We start from the raw sequence: 20,225 nt of genomic DNA, 5'->3' as shown, positions 1-20,225 counted from the left end.
ACACCAGGGATTGAACCTGGGATCTTTTGCATGTGAGGCAAATCCTCTGCCGCCAAGCTCCAGCCCTTCCCATAAAACTATTGTAGTTTTGAATACTGTATTATTTGAGAAAACATGTAGCCCTTTTTCATTTTGTATCACGGTCAGTTACAGATTGCTGTGGTTTCTAATAGTTATTAGGTAGATTTTGATCTCACTACACCTCCAGTTTGATGTGTGAGATGCTATCTTCCTTTCCCACACGACCTTTTTAGATCAAAGAAATAAGCAACATTTGAAAACAGCTCCATCCAGTGAAAGATGCAGTCCCACTCCCCTCTGACTTTGAACGCATTGCCTCTTGCTGACAGAATTGGAGCCCACAGAGGGTCACTGAGAAACATTAGAGAGTTATTGGTGCACTCAGAGAAACCCAGAGATTTGCAGAACCACAAACAAAATAAAAAAGCAAACAAAACTGCAAAGGAGCCCAGCAAAGACTAGATTGACCTCCAGGAGCTCAGAAAAGTTGAGGATTAGGTGGGAAAGACTTAACAGAAAAGCAGAGACCTGCTTAACCCTTGACAGCCTATATTATCATGGAGGAAGGCATATTTGGACCAGTGTATATAAAGGTATATTCAACCATATCAGACCCAGGACCCACTTTTGACCCAAACATGCATTTGGGGACCCATTTCTTAATCTTTTATTGCACATTTGCATAGTGGTGGTTTCTTCCTGTTGCGACTTATCTTGGATCATGCAGCAAACCACCTTTTGAAGATCAGTATGCTGGGAGGTGAGGATTTATGGCAATATTTTGTTGCAGGTTTTTTGCTTTTTTATCCTGTTTCTAAGTAATCAGGACACCATATATTTGTTTGTTTGTTTTTTAAACATATTCAATAGACAGCGGGGAAACCCAAATTACTCATTTAATCCCTACTCTGTTTTTTTCCTGTAAGGGGCCCATTGGAATTTGGGGTATATAACTCTACATTCATTCATTTTCTCTACAGGGATCTTCATCTGAGTTTGAAATTGTTGGAGCTGAAGATAAAAGGTCTTCTCAGGGAAGCACCGGGAAATCGGTATGTTAATCCAAACAGCTTGTTTAGATTGAGACGCAAAAGGGGAAAAAATGTTTTATGGGTTGTGTTGTCTTGGAAGTTCCTTTGTTTGTTACCTTTTTGTGTGTGCGTTCAGTTCTGATGTATTTTTTTCATACAATCTCCTTGTGTGGTTTGATAGCTCAGAGACATGGAAATATAGAGGTCTCCAGAAGATGAAAGCTAAACTAGTCAGCAGGTTTTATTGAGCAGTTGAACTATTTTATATTGCATTTCACAGAGTAATTTAAGCAAAAGAAAAGAAACAACAAAGGTATCTGCTGTGAGCCACTCACAGTCTTCTTTTTTTCACATGGAGAAAACATCAGGAGAAAGAAAGAGATATGCTGAGGAAGAAACGACAAGGGGTGCTCAGTCACTGGAATATTTCCCCTCTCCATGTTGTGGTCTTGAACTGGAAGCAGCAATGAGTTGCTATAATCTGTAGCCACATATCTTGTGGGGCAGAAGGGGTGCTCAATTCTTTTGCTGTGGACCGTTTTTCCTTTCACAAAACCCTCAGTTTCCTTATGCCCCAGTATGATTATATCCATATCCCTCTTTTTTTCTTCTTCATAGAGCTAAAATCAGCTGGGAAGTTATTGTGCTGGGGAAATTGGCACTGGAAAGAAAGAGAGAGCTGCTCCCTCTTTGTAGAACTTTCTGCTCTAGGTTGCTGCTTCTGCAACTGAGTGCAGTATGTGTAAAAAAGGTAAAGGGACCCCTGACCATTAGGTCCAGTCGCGGACGACTCTGGGGTTGCGGCGCTCATCTCGCTTTATTGGCCAAGGGAGCTGGCGTACAGCTTCCGGGTCATGTGGCCAGCATGACTAAGCCGCTTCTGGCGAACCAGAGCAGTGCACGGAAATGCCGTTTACCTTCCCGCCGGAGTGGTACCAATTTATCTACTTGCACTTTGACGTGCTTTCGAACTGCTAGGTTGGCAGGAGTAGGGACCAAGCAACGGGAGCTCACCCCGTCGCAGGGATTCGAACCGCCAACCTTCTGATCGGCAAGCCCTAGGCTCTGTGGCTTAACCCACAGCGCCACTCGCATCCTGCAGTATGTGTAGTTTGCCCCTAAATAAGTGATTGTTTCAGGACCTGACTTGGGCCACCAGCTGAGTTTCCTTGCGCTGGTGCGCTGCCACTCACAGAGGCTGTAACCACACAAACCAGGCACGTGCCGCAGTTTTTTCATTTGGCCTCTTTCCCAGAACAAGCTGATGGGAACTCTCCTACTGAGAAGTGAGAAGCGTAATCTGAAAGTGCTGCTGTCAAGAGGCTTCTCTCCCCGCCCCCCCCCCTTCTTGCTCACATATGCAAAGCTGTGTGGTGGCCAGCTACTTCCTTCTCCTCAGTGAGATGTGCAGGCTCACAGGCTTGGGCAGCCAGCCAACAGGATGGCAGAGAACTCCGCTTATATCCAGACAGCACTTCTCAGGAAAGGGGCTGGGAAAAAACCCAAGTGATGAAATGAAACTGACTGGAGCAATCTAGCGAATCCTTCTAGATCACGTGAACCAGTGTAATGTCGGCGGTGGTTTTAGTACCTGCTTTAAATAGCACCCCTGCCTCTCTGAAAGTTTTACAATCTTTTAATGCAGTGAATGAGAGCTCTCACTTCACCTTCATAAGCGAGGAGCTCTGGAGATCTGACAGATATCTCTGGATTTGGCTATCTGTTCGCTTCTCAAGCCTATCTTCTTAAATAGGAATGCTCTCCCCAGCGAAGTTCGCCTGGCACCTTCATTATACACCTTTAGGCGCCAGGCAAAAACGTTCCTTTTTAACCAAACTTTGGTTGATTCAATTTACATCCTATGCCCTTTTAAAATGTGGGGTTTTTTTGAGGGGGGGTTTAATCTTGATTATATATATTGTGGTTTTATATTTTGGTTATTTTTCTGTGAACCACTCTGAGACCTCCGGGTATAGGGCGGTATATAAATTCAATAAATAAATAAATAGATACATGAAAATATTTTGTTAAAACATTAGCCCGCAAACAATCTGCCTTGTTCATTTGTGGTGGTGAGTTGCCCCCATCCTGTCACATCAGCACAGCTTGAAATTGGATCTGGCCAGTGGCAGAACAAGGTATACATTCCTGTCCAAACCAGTGCTAACCATGAGGGAGAAAAGGGACTCTTCCTCCAGAGAAATACTTTTAAATAGCTGTTTCTTAGCAAGAATCAGACCCTCTTTCCCTAGCCAGTGACTTCTGTTCCCGAGCCAAGTGCCTCCTCCTCAATCTTGCCCATGACTTTCCTAGGGCTATTACGCAGAGTGAAGGGGGAATCCTAACTCAATTATTTTAAAGCTGTCGCAGAACAAGTCCCTTCGTGCGTTGCTCTTGAGCCAGCATGGGCGAGGCACAAGAAACAGAAGGTTAAAAGAAACAGCTCTTACATAAAAATATGTCCTTTAAAAAGAGATTTGGAGAAGGTGTGGAACAGGCCCAGCATCAGTGCTTGAGGAACTAGGTGGGGCAAACAGCCGTGCATATTTAAGGCACACACAATGGGGGTGGTTGTTGTAATGTCAACAGCTTGGCTTGCTGTTAGTTGCCTGTAGTAACTGCTTCCCAGGGTTTGCAGTAGGTTAAAGAGCCTTTCCCCCAGATAAGTTGGCATTGTGTCAGCCAATGTGGCTCCTGCCACATCTCCAAGCTGGTGTGATTAGGCGGCTGTGAGCGGTTCTCTGCCATGCTTTGCTGCTGGCAGAAACAGCAGCTGGTGAACTCTGGTACATCACAAAGCTTTATGAATTCTTCTGACAACCAGTAAAAGTTGTGATGCCCCAAAAGGTGCACCGTCTGCCTTAGGCTGCGCAGTTCTGTGCCACTTGTGATGCTATTACATTGAATCTATAATGCTTAATCTGAGCATAAATTGTGTTATGAATGTCCATTGGACGTTCTCAGGATCTGACTGCCCCAAGGTAAAAGGTATCACAGGTTTTGTGAGCAGGAAGCACAAGCAGAAACGAGTGCATACAACAGGAAGAACTGTGACTGCAAAAATGGCATCAAGCTTGTCGTGCAATATGGTATTACTGAAATGAATTCATGGGGAGGTGTAGAAGCTATTGATGGGAAGTATAGAAACTTTAGAGAACTTAAGGGGAAAGCGTCTAGACCTTGAGCAGTCTGGGAAATTGATTCACAAGCAACTTCTATTACAGTCAAACCTCGGTTCCTAAATGGCTCCGTTTTTTAACGTTTTGGCTCCCGAACACCGAAAACCTGGAAGTAAATGCTCCGGTTTTCGACACGGCTTTTGCTTGAGAGCAGGAAGCTCTTGCAGCCAATCGGAAGCTGCATCTCGGTTGTCGAACGTTTCAGAAGTCAAACCGGGCTTCTGGAACGGATTATGTTCAACAACCAAGGTTTGACAGTACTGCTACTGCTCCCAAATGAGACTGAAGCTTTAATATTAACTAGGATACTACAAGTAGCATCTGAAACATTTTCCTAGATATTTGGGATAGCTGTTGCCATCAGAGTAAGATAGTGCAAGGTCTTTTGCTTCTTGAAAAAGGCTTTTGCCAGTACACCCAGTGGGCAGGGATGACTGGCCGTGGTGTAGTCAGAGAGCTGTAGTCCAGCAACACCTGCAGGGCTCTGGTTTTCCCCATCCCTGCTATGGGAGAACTGGTTGGAACCTGCCCAGAGTACAGTTGTCTTCCTTGGTGTAGCTTCTATTGAACTAGAAACAGATGAGGCAATAAAGATCTGGCACCAAAGGCACACTATGATTCCTGTGTGTATTTCCCTTATGAGTCAGCAGCAACAGAGATGGACAAAGTCTCTTGCAAGACTGGGGTTTTTCATTTTGTGGACCAAGTTCATAGGGGCATGTTCACGGAGAGGCGGAGAGGATGAGTCAGCTCATGAGTCCTGGGTGAAAGCTGCTCTTTCCCTGCCTTTTACCTTCAAGGATTCCTTTCTGATGGGCTGCCTGCAAGGTGACTCTTTGAGCTGGCATGCAGCCTGATCTGGCCATGCTTGCTACATCTACGCAGGGTGACATCTCTTTCCTGACCTGGATTGCTTGGCTGTGAATGGTGGCTTTCGTCTCCAAGGCAGCCAAGTAACTAATCAGCCATAACAACCCAGACCAGGTTAGTACTCCACTATGCCCGGCTCAACCACGTCAGGGAGGAGGGTGTGGCTCTGCGGCTGCCTGTGAAGGGCAGGTGTGCCATAAACCCAGGGCCTCGTATAAAGCGGGTGCATTTCAGCTGTAGAGCTTCTGACAGAGGGATTCATGTGCCGCCAGCACTTTGGAATCGAACCCATTGGAACTGAACAGCAAGAGGTAGGAGTGAGAGAGGTGGGGAAAGGGGGAGTGAAGTTCAGGTGGAAGTGGTGGTCCAAGTTGCAGGAGTGTTTTTCTTCATTAGCAATGTAGAAATTACAGAGAATGGAATGAATAGAATCCTTATTCAGAAGCATTTGCTAGAGAGTAAAGAGGTGTGCTCAGCTTTTTGTTGTTATTCATTGCCTGTGCTTGTGGAAGGGCCAGAGCATCTGCTTTGCATGCAGAATTTTCAACCCCTGGCATCTCTGGGTAGGACTGGAAGAGAACCCTGCCTGAAATCCTCAGTCGGTCTGTGAGGGCAATACTCAAGTAAAGGGACCAATGATTTCACTTGGTATAAGGCAGGTCTGATGAGTTGGTTCCTAGGAGTGTCTCCATTTCCAGTCTCCTTGTGGGAGACAGAACATTTCTGAATGCCAGTTGCTGGAATCCTTAAGAGGGGAGAGTACTCTTTTGCTCAGCCTTCCCACAGGCATCTGGTTGGCTACTGTGAGAACAGGACGCTGGACTAGATGGGCCATTGGCTTGATTCAGCCTATTCTTATGTAAGCTACCACACTGTCTTCCCAGGAAGCCACATGCCATAATTCCAAGTATACAGACCAAAGACATGCTGCCTTGCTCAGTGGTGAAGGAAAGACACCAAGTACATGATCAGAGACACTCTATCTATCTATCTATCTATCATTCATTCATTCATCCATCCGTCCTTCGTATATTTAGTATGGAAAATGAACTCTGAAACTGAGTGCTGGGGAGCCCAGCCGCAAATCAAGCCCAGAAGATATGCCAGAGTCTCCTGTCCTAAAGTGCGTGGCAGAGGTGGGGAACCCAAGTCTGTAGATTTCTGCTGCAGAGTTCAAGCACCCCTGGAGTTCTCCTACATTACATGCTGGCTGTTTTCTGTGTTGAAGTGTCAAAGGAATTTTTCAGCGCTCCCAAAATGGCTGTCAGGAACTTGGTCCAAATTGGTTTAAAGTCCTTTAGAAGTTAAATGAGTTGCAGCTGGAAAAAACTGAGAGGGGATTATTTTTAGGCACTACTTTTAGGTGACATTAGAAGCTTGGAAGCAAACTAGTTCTGGCAATCCTTTTTTTTTTTTACTGGCAAGGTTAGCTTTAAACATTTAGCAGTCTGAGGTGAAGGAAAAATGGCACATACACAACTGGACTAGCAATTGAATTTTTCTTCAGTGCCAGCAATGAAGGAGTGTCTTACTCTGTGCTTGAGGGTAGCAGGCACTAAACTATTAAGTGGAGCGGGACAGGCCATGTGAGACACACAGCTCTGTCCTTCAAAGAGAAGAACAGCCAGGGGGTCATCCACTTCTGTTCTTAGCATCTGCCTCTTGAGGCAGTAATTTTACTTTGCCTTAATAGGAGGGCGGGCTCCATTTGCTGCTTACAGCTAAGGTGCATTCAGGTGGAATTTTCAGCAATAATAGAAAGAGGGCAAAGGTGAAAGGGGCATGGGTAATGCAATGAGTTCTTCTGGAAGTGCAGAATACCACAGACAAAGGCGAGTCCCTTAAAGACACTGGATCTCTCTAGAATCGTCTCTCATACAGGGCCTCAAGGACTAAACACTGGCTTTGGTGTTTCAGCCCAACTTAGGTTCCCATTGAGGAATTGGAGTTGGACATTAAATTATGCTTAGAACATTTAGACCATAAAATGAGAGCAGTTTTGTACTGTTCACATTCCTGGTCAACCCACCTTAAAAAAGAGAGAGGAATTTATTATTATTTTTTAAGTGGAAGAGCTGCAGGCAACGGCAACCGAAAGGACCAAGGGATTGGAGAAGCTGAAGTGTTTGGGGAAGGGCTGTGGCTCAGTGGCAAAGCATTTGGCTTCCATGCAGAAAGTCCCAGGTTCATTCCTGGCATCTCCCAAGTAGGGTTGACAAAGACTCCTGCCTGAAGTCATGGAGAGCCACAGCCAGGGGGCTGACTTGGTAAAAGGCAGCTTTCTATGTTTTTGTTTTAGAAAAACACACCACTCAAGGTTGCCAGGGCAGGTGAGTGGGACTGTGAGAAGGGGAAGTCCCCCTCTTCCCTCCTATGCCATCTTGTTCACCCCCACCCTGCCATTGAAGCATGGGGGCAAAGTGCAGCTTCAGGGTGAGATTTTCAGAGGGAAAATACCTTGTCCAGGAGAAGCAAACCGTGCCCGCCCCCCAATCATGGGGACTCTATCCAGCGTGCTTACTTTGTAGCTGATATTTCTTTAAATAAGTCCAGAGTAACTCATCCTGAGACAAAAGTGTTGCCAACTCTAGGCATCGGATGAAGGAAGGAAAAGGTGGCAAGCTGCTTCTCTGAGCCTGCCTAAACTTAGCCCTTATTTGCCCTCCTCCCAGATTACAATGTTTCTGCGCCTTCGTGTCTTTTGCAGGACATTGAGCCACTTCAGAACGAGGACGGCAACCTGATGCTGCACCTCCAGCGCTTGGAGAACACGCTGAGTCTCTTTGCTGAGGAGTCGGACAAAACGCAGCTCTTTGCCCACCTGGGGCGCATGGCTCTGGAGTTCAACCGGCTGGCCTCCAAGGTGCACAAGAACGAGCAGAGAACATCCATCCTTCAGGTTCGAAGGCTGCTGGTAGATGTGCATAGTTCATTTTGCTTTTCGGTTTTCATGAACAACTGTCTTGGCTTCCTCTCTTCTCTCTCCCCACCCCTGATCCCAGTGAGTGGCCAAAACACATGTGCAATGTGATGCACTTACCCACAACACTTTCCTCCCACAAAAATAATTTTTATTTCTGACAGTAAGAGCTGTTTGACTCCCTTGGAAGATGGTGAACTGTCCTTCATTGGAGGTTTTAAAGCAGAGGTTGAATGGCCATCTCTCAGGGATTCTTTAGCTATGATTCCGGCATTGCAGGGGGTTGGACTAGATGACCCACGCGGTCCCTTCCAACTCTACAATTCTATGATTCTATTCCATACAGTGTATGGCTCCTGGTGCAATACAAGGCACCAGACATGCCCACGCCTTCCACCCATGACACCCATCCATTACAACAAAGGTGCAACTCAGTACAAGTAAGCTCAACATACATTGCAGATAAATAATAATAATAATAATTTTATTATTTATACCCTGCCCGTCTGGCTGGGTTTCCCCAACATATAAAAGCAAAACAGGAGATCAGGATACAAGTAAGCAGAAGAAAGAACCTAAGATCAGCTATTGGACCAACCAAGAAATATTACAAGCCACATAGCTGTTTTGGCCCTGTGATTTTATCACATTTTAATTTCTCCTTCCAGGGCTATTTCTTTGCCTTCCTTTTCACTCACTCCCCCCTCTAAAAACAACAACATGTGGCCAGTATTATCACTCCCATGTGATGGATGTTGAACCACGCCTGGGAAATAGCAGTGTGTTTGCAGCTGAGCTGAGTCTTTAACTGGGAACTTCTAGATCACAGTTCCACCTTTAACCACTACTGTACTGATAGCAACAATTAAGCCCAACATATTCAATTAAGTTGAATATGTGTTTTTCCAGTCACGTTGCCCCCAGGCTTTGCTTTCAAGTACTCTCTAAAGCCACCCGTGCTCTGGCACACTGTTGGCCTCATAAAGGTTCCTGACCACCGTTCGCAATGTTGTCGATGGGGAAAACACTGGCATTTCTGAATGAAGCTTCGCTTTAGTTTTTCTTCCGTCATCTCTTCTTCCCTTTCCAACTAGGAAGGGAAACTTTGAGGATATGACACACCCTTAGTAAGGCATAAGACACTCTCCACAACCTTTCAGGTCATAAACTCACCACTAAAAGACTTTTCCCTGGGGCAAGCCATTGTGCAATTGACCATTTAAAGGGTGATTTATACTTTGTTTCAGTAAATTAAACGAGGGAAGTCCTCAAGAGGAAGGAGAATTGCATTATTTATTCCTTTTTATTCCCTGGCAGTGATGCCCAGAAGTGCGTCCTGTGGGCCAAACTGAACAGGATGTTATTCCGTGTCATTTGGCATTGCACAGTTTGCAAAACACCATGACAAATAGCCAGCATGCTGGGGGGGGCTGTCATATGGGGATCTGGAGGACTTTAACCCTTTTGTCCCAGTCAGTCCCAAAGAGGTGCAAATACAGGCTGCCTCTAATCCTGACTAAAGTGGCTGATATTCTTTGCACCTACCGTTTGCGACTTTCACCCCATTGCGAATAGCAGGTGTGGAGGGCAGGGCAACAGGGGCTGCCTCTGATCAGAACCGTGATGGGGCAGAGGTTTAAAGCCCCCTGCTCCCCCATGATCCCAATCCATCTCCCCACACCTGTAGCAACTATTAGTTCCCCCCCAAAAAAAAGTCATGCAAGGTCCACATGAATAATATCCTGTTTACTTTGGCCCTGCAGTTTTAATAGGCAGATATAATTCCTGCTTTCTTAATCCTATCTTTCCTCAACATTAGAGAGAACCAAAATAGATACAGTGTCATACCAAGGCTATGTAAGTGCAAATGAACCTCACTGGATGAGCTTGAACCAGGGGCCATCTCTCAACCTAACCTGGCCCCCAGGGTTGTTGTGAGGAGAAAATGGTGGGGGAGACCCAGTCTCTGTCCTGAGTTCCTTGAAGGAAAGGTGGAATATAAATAGCAAGGGAGACGGGGTGGAATATAGCTTTGGCATTCCTGTCAAAATCTGAGAAAAGGGTTCATGGGATTGGGGACTAGGAAATTCAAATTTCAGCATCGACAGCTAGCTAAGAGCAGGTGGCCAATTTCCAGAAGCTGTTTATGACCAAGAAAATGGCCCTTGGCTAATATGATATAACTCTTTCCACTGCTGATGCTTCTCGTACCCCTCTCCCATTTCTTTTATACAGGCCTTGTGTGAGGAGCTGCGGAACGAGAATGAGGAGCTGAGGGCAAAGTTGGAGAAGGAACTAGAGCAAAGGAACCAGGTTTCAGAGAAGCTGAGGTGAGAGCATGTCAGGTGGGAAAGGAGAATGCAGTCATGCTGGGCAGAGCAGTGATCTAGGCGTTTTCATTGTGTGTCTGTGTGTGATGACTCTGAAGTTAATATTGGAAGCCTGAAGCTGGTGGAAACCGGCCCCCGCCCCTTGCCCTGCTCTGCTCCTAGGGAGATTTCTTAAGACCCATCACACTGTACAGCCACCCTGAGCAAGCATTAAAGAGCCCAGAAGAAACTTGGATTTGAGAGATGAGTGCAGTTATGGTAGAGAACACTGGTGCTTAGAAAGTTCATTTTAGAAAAGAAATTAATTCTAGTTCATCCCCTGCAAAAAAAAGAACTAATTCCATTCCAGTTCATTTCACAGTTCGCTTGTGATGGTGGTTGGCATATATTTTTCAGCCTTCAGAATTTTGCAAGCTGTCCTGCTAAAGTAAAAAATACACTGCAAGAACATCAGAACATGCAAGCTTTTTATTTTTCCCAACAGTTCTGATCTTTAAGCTTTAAACAGCAGCATCAATTTTCAGATAGGTAAAAATGGCAAATGCAGTGGCCACAATTACGGAGTTATGTGCAATGAAACACATGCGCACACACATATATAATTAAAATGATTTTTAAATCTCCCAAATTTCACTGCAAAGGAAATTTAATTCATGTTCAGTTGACCCAGAACTACTTTCAGGTGTAATTCGGAAATTTATTTTTTAAAAAAATAATTTGGTGAATTAGTTAATCTGAATAGTTCATTCCAAGCACTGGGAGTCCAACCCACCTTGCAGTAAGGAACAGAAGGAGTGGAGCCACTCCCTGAAAAGTAACAATAATGGTGGGAAATCCCAGAGAAGGATAAGGGGAATTTCCTTGCATTGGGTAGCACAGGGTGAACCTTGGGAAAGAGACCCTAATACCAGTGCTGGCCCACCTTGGTGTTGCCCTTTCCCCCCAATAAGTAATCCCCCAAAACACTCTGCAAGTGTTTGTCTAAGCAAGCCCCATCCTCAAGTTGCCATGTAGTGCAACCGTCTGAAGTGCATTTTACGGAATGTACTTAGAAGTATTTACATGACAGATTCCTGATAAAGTCTGGTTCTCTGTTTGCACAGAGGCCTCTAAGTGCCTTCAGTCGAACCTGCATAGCAGCCTCCTTCAAGCCATGAAGGTCTAAAAGGAGCAAGTGGACTTGGGAACATGGATGCAGCAGGGTTTGCATGCATGCCCCTGCACCTCCACACACTTCGAACACCCCTGGGCTCAGGCAAACACCTTTCCCTAGCCTGAAGATCATGAAGTCCTTTGGCCTTCTAAGACCCAACCAGCAGTTCCCTAGAGACAGCAGACACTGGTGTCCTGATTGCTTTGGCTGGGGAAGACCCAAGCTTCTCTGAATAGCTGGGCTTTCACCTTCTTGATATTTCCAGTCAAAAGACCTTTTAAAAAGTTGTCCCTTGGTCTTCCTAGATGAGATGCTGCCCTCTAGAGGCCCTGCCTGATTGTGACTTCCATGCGCTCTCTGAGCTGTTCTCCATTGTGGTCTATAACGGCAGAGCTGGCCCTCAGGAAAGAAATCTTGTCCTGAAGTCTTGTACTGCGTCACATTCTGTTGCTGAGGGGGTGGAAGCTTTAGAATGTAAAAGACTTTGACGCCAGGAAAACCTCCCCGTAAAATCTAGCCACCATACCAAGCAAAAATTCAGAACAAACATAGAAGTCTTGCATTTCAAACTTCAGGGGCAATTGTCCTCTTTTTAATTTACTTGCAGATCTTAGTAAGAAGAAACTTTACCAGGTTCCATGGGGATGTAGACGCTGTATTGATTTGAACACTGCCATTGTTAACATAAAAGTGAACTAAGAGACTCATTTTTTTTTCCTTCAAAAGGTTCCTTCAAAGGTTATGTTACTTTAGAGTAATGAGATCCTCATTGGCACTGAAAGACCCTTAACTGGTCGTATGTAACCAGGGAGGGCATCCTTAGCAGGATCTGCCTCGCAAGCCAAACAGGACAGGTGGCTGGGGCTGCCCACCTGTCAATCACATGCCATCCTTATGACATCACATGGTTGACAAGTGGGCCTGGCTTTGTGCTCTGATCTCAGAGGTTTAAAAGGGAAGTGGGTCAGAAAGCCTTTTCCAAGTCTCCTCCTGCTTCCCTTTGCAGTCCCTTTAAGATAGGAACCTAGAGTTTTTAAGGCAGGCCTATCATAAGTAACACTGAGCCACTTGTCTCAGGTGGCAGAGGGGCAGCCAAGCAAGCAGCCCCCTGCACATATTCCCGCCAGTGTGCCAGAACAAGTGAGCCCTTTTGCCAGACACTCCCATGCCATTTGAGGTTCAGTTGCTGGCAGCTGCATGGCTGGGCACTGTGGCGAACCTTTTCAAGACTTGGGAGCAGCTTCACCATGGCGTTTACAGTAAGCGGCAGCCCTGGCACACACCTTGGGGCAGAGGGGCTCTGCCATGCCTCAGCTGGCAAAATGTCTTTGGTCAGCTCCAGCCAGAAGAATGATTTCTCTTCCCTGGTGCTCATCTTGCTAATATTATTCCTTCCCAATGTAGGTGTGAGAATCTGGAGCTCAGGAAGATGGTGATGATGGGCAGCAAAGAAGGAGTCAAGGCAGAAGGTGTAGAATGTGCTGGACAGCAACAGGTGGGATGCTTTTCCCTTTGAAACAGAGATGGAGAACCTGAGGCCCTCCAGACGTTGTTGGACTGCACCTGCCATCATCCCTGACCCATGGCATGTTGCTTGGGGATGAGGAGAACTGGAGTCCAACCACATCTGGAGATTCCCCAGCCGTGTTTTAAAACCAGATAGTCTGTTCATCTTGGCCCGCTACCCTGGGCCTGATCTTGCAGGGTAACTGTTCAAGAGCGCAGAACTGGAGTGGAGTGGCTGTTGGACTTCCTGCTCCAGCCACTTGAAGGCTTAAGAACTGCCTCTTCCCCACCCCCACTCCCCACCCCCACATGCATGCATGCATGCATTAAGCATGACAGTAAAACCACCCTGGTTGTTAAATAGTGATTGCTCTTATTTGCCTTTCCAATGTATATTGGATCGTGGTTGTTGTGGGAGAAAATAGGCCTTACTGTCCGGTTCTTTGGATGCTGGCTTTGGGAAGGAGAAGCTCTTGAATTGTGAGCTGCTTGCTATGATCGGCTTAGCCTCTTCTCATGACCTTTTTGTGTGCCATCATTTCAGAAGGGGGCCGCAGAGGAGAAAGCCACAGGGAAAAGCATGTTGGGGTCAAGTGAGAAGAAAGTGAAGATCCTCGAGCACCAACGCAACGAGGTAAGCAGGACGCCTGCCCCAAGTGACCTAAGGCCAGAGGAGAGCTCAGCACATTTATTATTTTAAGTGTTACATCTCCTGCCCCTTAAATGCACAGTTTCCTGAGGCAAATCACAACTGTAGCGAGTCACAATAGTGCCCCGGCAAGCGGAGAACCCACAAACCACAAGGCAGGGCAGTGTCGGATCACGTTGAAAGTGTCAGAGCAAAGAGCAGTGCTTTCATTCCCACCCCTCACCCCCGAGAGGTGAGCATCAAGGAAGCCTGGGAAATGAACCAGGGAAGAGCCACAGAGGTGGATCATCTTGCAGGGTTCAAGCCCTGGCATCTCTAGGTAGGGCAAGGAGAGACCCCTGTCTGAAAGCATGGAGGACCAGTCATTGTAGACCAGGCATAGGCAAACTTGGCCCTCCAGATGTTTTGGGACTACAACTCATCCCTAGCTAACAGGACCAATGGTCCGGGATGATGGGAGTTGTAGTCCCAAAACAGCTGGAGGGCCGAGTTTGCCTATGTCTGGTGTAGACTATACTGAACTCCGAGAACCATTGGTCTGGCTTCCTACATTCTGCCACAACCCAAAAGGCCCTGTTACCAGTTACTTGCCTCACTTGAGAAGATAGGGATAGCCTGATGAGGACCTCTGAAGACGGTCTTAAATGTCAGGCTGATTCTTGTTGGGACTAGACAGTGCCTCCCATATCTCCAGGAACCTGACATCTGCCCCCCCCCCTTTCCTTGGAAACATCGAGATCTGATTCATACCCTCGACATATTGAGTGAGCTGCTGCTCCATGATGTTGTCATGTGGTCTAAACTGTGATCCCACAATAGTAGCCTGCATTAGCAGCAGGGTCAGGTGCCTTTTTCTGTTCAGCCCAGGATTGTCTGCTGACAATGGCTCTCTGGGGTCTCCTGCTGAGATCTTCCCTTTTCACATCGCATCACCTTTTTTAACTGGAGATGCCAGGTGGGATGGAGCTGCAACAGTAGCATCCTGGCAGCAGCGTCACTGCCATGTGTCCAGAAGAGGTGGCAAGGTTGGGGCTGCATTGGTGCAGCAGTGGAGCCAGTCCAGTGCCGCTGCTGCTCAACTCCAAATCTACCACTGTCACTCCACTCCTCCTGCCTCCGATAAGCAGCAGCAGGTCTGCTGCTAGGCATTTATTGTTGCAGGAAAGCTGCTCCTGCTGTTCAAGAGAGGCCCAAGGTCAACCAGCTTTGAGTGCTATCAGGTTTGGCAATCTATGCAGAGCCTGAAGGAGGCTATTCCTGTAAGAGAGTTACTGGACAGACTAGAAAGCGCTGGCAATATAGTGCTTTGGCTACATCAGTAGGGAATTGAGATTCTGTCCTTTGATAACTCTGTGCCTTTCCTTCTAGCTGCTGGAGGTAAATAAGCAGTGGGATCATCATTTCCGGTCCATGAAGCAGCAGTACGAGCAGAAGGTAATAGCAGGGTACCAAATGCCTTGCACAAATCAAGTTTTATAGGTGACAGTTATTTCACATAATATGACACCCAGAGAACTTTGTGTTTCTCTCATATGCCTTGTCGGAGAGGAAGAATGTAAACAGGCATGTTGCTAGAAGGAAAGCTGGGTCTCTCTATGGCACTGACATTTTCTTTTTTTTTATATATATAAATTTTTATTAGTTTTTTCCACACATAATACAAGACAATACAACACAATACAAGACATACAAACATATAAACACGTATAATTTCTTAACCTTTCATTTCTTAAGCCTTCTTTCATCAACTTCCCCATACCTCCCCTTTCTGCATCCCTGTTATCAATCTTTTCAGCATCCCCTAATTTCAATATAGTACTTTCTTTAGATCTTATTTCTCATATCCAATTACTAATCACTGCAATTCTTTTTTGCATTACCCAAAACATTTTAGCATTCATTAATTTTACAACAGTTCTTGAGATTAATTTTAAACTTCTTCCAATCTTCTTCCACCGTCTCTTTCCCTTGGTCACGGATTCTGCCGGTCATCTCAGCCAGTCCCATATAGTCTATTACCTTAGTCTGCCATTCTTCCAGTGTGGGTAGTTCTTGTGTCTTCCAATACTTTGCTAAAAGAACTCTTGCTGCTGTTGTAGCGTACATAAAAAACGTCCTATCTTTCCTTGACACCAATTGGCCTACCATGCCCAGGAGGAAGGCTTCTGGTTTCTTCACAAACGTGCATTTAAGCACCTTTTTCATTTCATTATAAATCATTTCCCAGAATGCCTTGATCCTTGGGCACGTCCACCAAAGGTGGTAGAAAGTACCTTCAGTTTCCTTACATTTCCAACATTTATTATCGGGCATATGATAAATTTTTGCAAGCTTGACTGGCGTCATGTACCACCTATAAATCATTTTCATAATGTTCTCTCTCAAGGCATTACATGCCGTAAACTTTATACCGGTGGTCCATAACTGTTCCCAGTCAGCAAACATAATGTTATGACCAATGTCTTGCGCCCATTTAATCATAGCTGATTTAACCGTCTCATCCTGTGTATTCCATTTCAGCAGCAGGTTATACATTCTTGACAAGTTCTTAGTATTGGGTTCCAATAGCTCTGTTTCTAATTTTGACCTCTCCACCTGGAAGCCAATTTTCCTGTCCTGTTTGAAGACTTCATTTATCTGATAATAATGAAGCCAGTCTCTTACTTTTGACTTCAGTTTCTCATAGCTCTGCAATTTCACTTTTCCCTCCTCCTGTTCTATAATTTCCCAGTACTTTGGCCATTTGGATTCCATATTAAGTTTTTTCACTTCCTTAGCCTCCATTGGTGACAGCCACCTGGGGGTTTTGTTTTCCAACAAATCTTTGTATCGAATCCAAACCTTATACAATGCTTTCCTAACAATATGGTTCTTGAAACCTTGATGAATTTTTACCTTGTCGTACCATATATATGCATGCCAGCCAAATCTGTTGTTAAACCCTTCCAAATCCAAAATGTCTGTGTTTTCAAGAAGCAGCCAGCTTTTCAGCCAGCAAAACGCCGCTGATTCATAGTACAACTTTAAGTCCGGCAGGGCAAACCCCCCTCTTTCTTTTGCATCAGTTAGTATTTTAAATTTTATTCTGGGCTTTTTGCCCTGCCAGACAAATCTAGATATGTCTTTTTGCCACTTCTTGAAACAATCCATTTTGTCTAAAATCTGCAATGTTTGAAATAAAAACAACATTCTAGGCAAGACATTCATCTTAATAACAGCAATACGGCCTAACAAGGAAAGTCTCAAATTTGACCATACTTCTAGATCTTTCTTAATTTCTGACCAGCATTTCTCATAGTTATCTTTAAATAAATTCACATTCTTAGATGTCAAATTAATCCCCAGGTATTTCACCTTCTTTGCTACCATTAACCCCATTTCACTCTGAAACTTTTCCCTTTCAACCGCTGTTAAATTTTTATCCAGTACTTTCGTTTTCTGTTTATTCAACTTAAAACCTGCTACTTGACCAAATGTTTGTATTAGTTCTAAGACTCTTTTCGTACTAGTGTCTGGCTCTTGTAAAGTTAAAACTAAATCATCTGCAAATGCTCTCAATTTATACTGTTTAGCTCCGACCGGCACTGACATTTTCTCTCTGGCTTTAATGCTTTTTATGATAAATGTTTGTCTGCCATCTTACTGGCCTGCATCAATGCACCAAACTCAACATACGGTTGACAGTCAGCCAGAACAATCAGATTGTTGTTGTCTGCCATCTCTTAATCTCATTACTTCGGTTAGCTTGGCTTGTGCTATATGCCAGATTTTATTTACCCATTCCTTACGCGTTGTGATCCTAGAACTTTTCCCACTTTTAGCTATAACAAGCTGAGCAGCTGTTAATAAACCAGAGATCATTACCTATTGAGTGGGCATGTTTTCATGATAGATTTCCAGTTGAACTGGTTTTAATTCCAATAAAAATTCATAACCGGTTGTCCTCTCAATATCTCTTTTAATTTGACTTCAAAACATTGGAATACCAGGGCAAGGCCTCTACGGTGTGTGTGTGTGTGTGTGTGTGTGTTTTGTCTGAGATTTTATCAGCATTTTTATTCTCATTGCTCTATAGTATTCTCATACAGTCAGACAAGAGATACTGCATATTTTTAAATGTTTGCAGTATTTCTAGCTCTGTTCTGTGGTTTGTTTCACGTTTCATGTCATCTTCCCCTCCTGGCAGATAACAGATCTACGGCAGAAGCTTGCTGACTCCCAGAAAGCCCTGGGGGAGCTGGAGGCAGAACGAGAGCAGAAGCAGAGGGATTTTGACCGTAAGCTCCTGCTGGCTAAATCCAAGATTGAAGAGGAGGAGGTGAGTCTGATAAGAGGTCCGACACTCCCTGGAAATGCATCAGCACCCACCATGGCCAATAGTCAGGGATGATGGGAGTTGTAGTCCCACTCACAAGTTCTGCATCCCTGTTATAAAAGATGAGACCAAAGATACTGAGCATGGGATCCTGAGCCTGTCTAGTGTGAAGGTAGATGAGCTAGATAGTATATTTGACCAGAGAGGATAGGACATGGGTTAGAGGGATGGACAGGCAGTTTGAATTATGATGGCAAAGCTATAGCCACTTGCATTTGTTGAGATTTCAGCAGGCTACCCAGTTATAGACAATTAGTCAGTGGCAGCTGTGGGGAACTTTTGGCCCTCCAGATGTTGCTGAACTACAACACCCATAATCCCTTGGCCGTTGACCATGCTTTCTGGGGCTGATGGGAGTTGTAGTACAGCAACACCTGGTCTGTGACAGTATGTTCCCAAGAAGGTGGTCCTAATGTATACGGCTGTCTTGACTTTTATGACTTTGTCTTTCTCAGGCAGAAAAGGAGAGACTTGCCAGTGAGGTGAAAGACCTAAAACAGAGGGTGAAATTCCTTCAGGATCAGTTGGCTCCAGTCACCAGGCAAAGGGAGTACCAGGAGAAGGAGATTTTACGGCTTAATAAGGTAGGTAATATATTTCTGCTTCTCTGTAGCCATGCCAGTTTTTCCTACCCCAGGTTATGAGCTTTCCTGGTCAGTAAGATAGCCTTAAATCTCTTACAATATCTGCAAACATATTGTTTACTGATGCTAAGCTGCTGTGGAGAAAAGACCATTTTAACTGTCCTCTCTGTTCCTAACCCCCCTCAGGCCTTAGAAGAGGCCCTGAATGTTCAAGCCTCTGCTCCTTCCCCTTCGGGCTTCAACAGCCCCATTGAACCTGGAGCATCTGTCCGGCATCAGGAGGTGGTGACCCAGAATGAGCTCCTAAAGCAACAGGTATGGCAGGCTTCCATGAAGCTAGGACTCCCCTTGGTTTGACGCCATTTATGAGCACAAAAGTTATTTCCAGAAAACACAGTGTCCCTTTTGCCTCCTAAGCTTGTGCCTCCCAGGCTGGGGCAACGCAGTCAGATGCGCAGGGTACAATGTTGTTATTGCTGTTGTTGTTGTTGTTAACGTCTTTGAAGTTGGGCTCAAAACACGGTTGTGCCCATTGCCTTTTCCTGACATCAGCGTTGGGACACTTGGCGCTTGCCATACATTGGGATTGTATCTCTGTGAACCAAGGACTTCACTGCCTCTTGTTCCCTGCCAGGTGAAGATTTTTGAGGAGGACTTTCAGCGGGAGCGGAGTGACAGAGAAAGGATGAATGAGGAGAAGGAGGAGCTGAAGCAGCAGCTGGATAAGCTTCAGAAGCAGTTGGTGCTCACCAACAGCCAGGTAGGAACCCAGAAAGCACATTCTGGTTTTAAAAAGGAAGCTGTGCAATGAAGGGGATGACAATTAGGCCACTCTGAAATCCCAGCCTGCTGACTGATCCAGCTGCCCTGTGCTTTCCAAAATCCAAAAGACTCCTACATACCCTTTCTATCCACCATTAGTTTCATCTCCCATGTTCCCTCCCCCCACATCAGTGTCCTTTTTGGGCACTTCCACTTCTCTTTCCCCCCTGTCTTTATCAGCCTACTTCCCATTGCCTTCTCCTAGGCCTAGGAATCCCTTGCTATATCCTGCATTGCTGCACTAATACTGTCTGCCTTCTCCCAGAGGGTAGCCAGGAGTGTTAGGATACAGTTCCGTTCCTCCTTAAAAGAGTCAGGCATGATTGTTGTGTGTCATATGCCTGTTTACACCCAGCACTTGCAAAGCAAAGGCGTCTTCTGGAAGTTCTTCAGAATCTGGATGCAGTTCACAAGCCACAGTCCAGTCACTTCGCTCCTATAGCAGGGCTGGGGAACCTGTGGCCCTCCAGGTGTTGCTGAGCCACAGCACCCATCATCCCTACCCATTGATCATGCTGGCAGGGGCTGATGGGAGTCCAGCGGTGTCATGGAGAGCCACGGGTTCCCCATCCCTGCTCCACATCTGCTGCCTGCTTTATCCTTAAGGAGAAAGAGTTAATTGTGTCATTTGTTTTGGAAGGAGAGGGGGAAGAGGCATGTCAGTAAGCAAAGACAAGGTGTGTTCAAGTAAGATTGGGTAGTTGCTCCCTCAACCAGAAGTGGTTCTTGCTGTCTAGCTTGTCCGTCGAAATCTAGTATGGCCTCTTACTTCCCTCAGTCATGTG

General features: G+C 45.5%; 1 protein-coding gene across 5 annotated transcripts in view; it reads left to right on the top strand.

The window, feature by feature from the left end:
- TNIP1 (TNFAIP3 interacting protein 1) overlaps nt 1–20,225 on the top strand; it is a 51,870-nt gene that overhangs the window by 26,140 nt on the left and 5,505 nt on the right. For 3 of the 5 annotated variants that reach the window (XM_053377043.1, XM_053377042.1, XM_053377045.1), the window contains 10 exons: nt 1,002–1,073; nt 7,809–8,015; nt 10,257–10,351; nt 12,909–12,999; nt 13,555–13,644; nt 15,028–15,093; nt 17,846–17,977; nt 18,490–18,618; nt 18,805–18,933; nt 19,253–19,378. In XM_053377043.1, coding sequence (XP_053233018.1) covers nt 1,002–1,073; nt 7,809–8,015; nt 10,257–10,351; nt 12,909–12,999; nt 13,555–13,644; nt 15,028–15,093; nt 17,846–17,977; nt 18,490–18,618; nt 18,805–18,933; nt 19,253–19,378 — 1,137 coding nt within the window. The remainder of the gene's footprint in view (nt 1–1,001; nt 1,074–7,808; nt 8,016–10,256; nt 10,352–12,908; nt 13,000–13,554; nt 13,645–15,027; nt 15,094–17,845; nt 17,978–18,489; nt 18,619–18,804; nt 18,934–19,252; nt 19,379–20,225) is intronic. The other 2 variants (XM_053377046.1, XM_053377044.1) reach the window with 1 other exon arrangement.

The sequence above is a fragment of the Podarcis raffonei genome, chromosome 2 (genome assembly GCF_027172205.1).
Source record: "Podarcis raffonei isolate rPodRaf1 chromosome 2, rPodRaf1.pri, whole genome shotgun sequence".
Lineage (NCBI taxonomy): Eukaryota > Metazoa > Chordata > Lepidosauria > Squamata > Lacertidae > Podarcis > Podarcis raffonei.
Note: the sequence above shows the minus strand (reverse complement) of the source record. Positions and strands in the feature narration are given on the sequence as shown.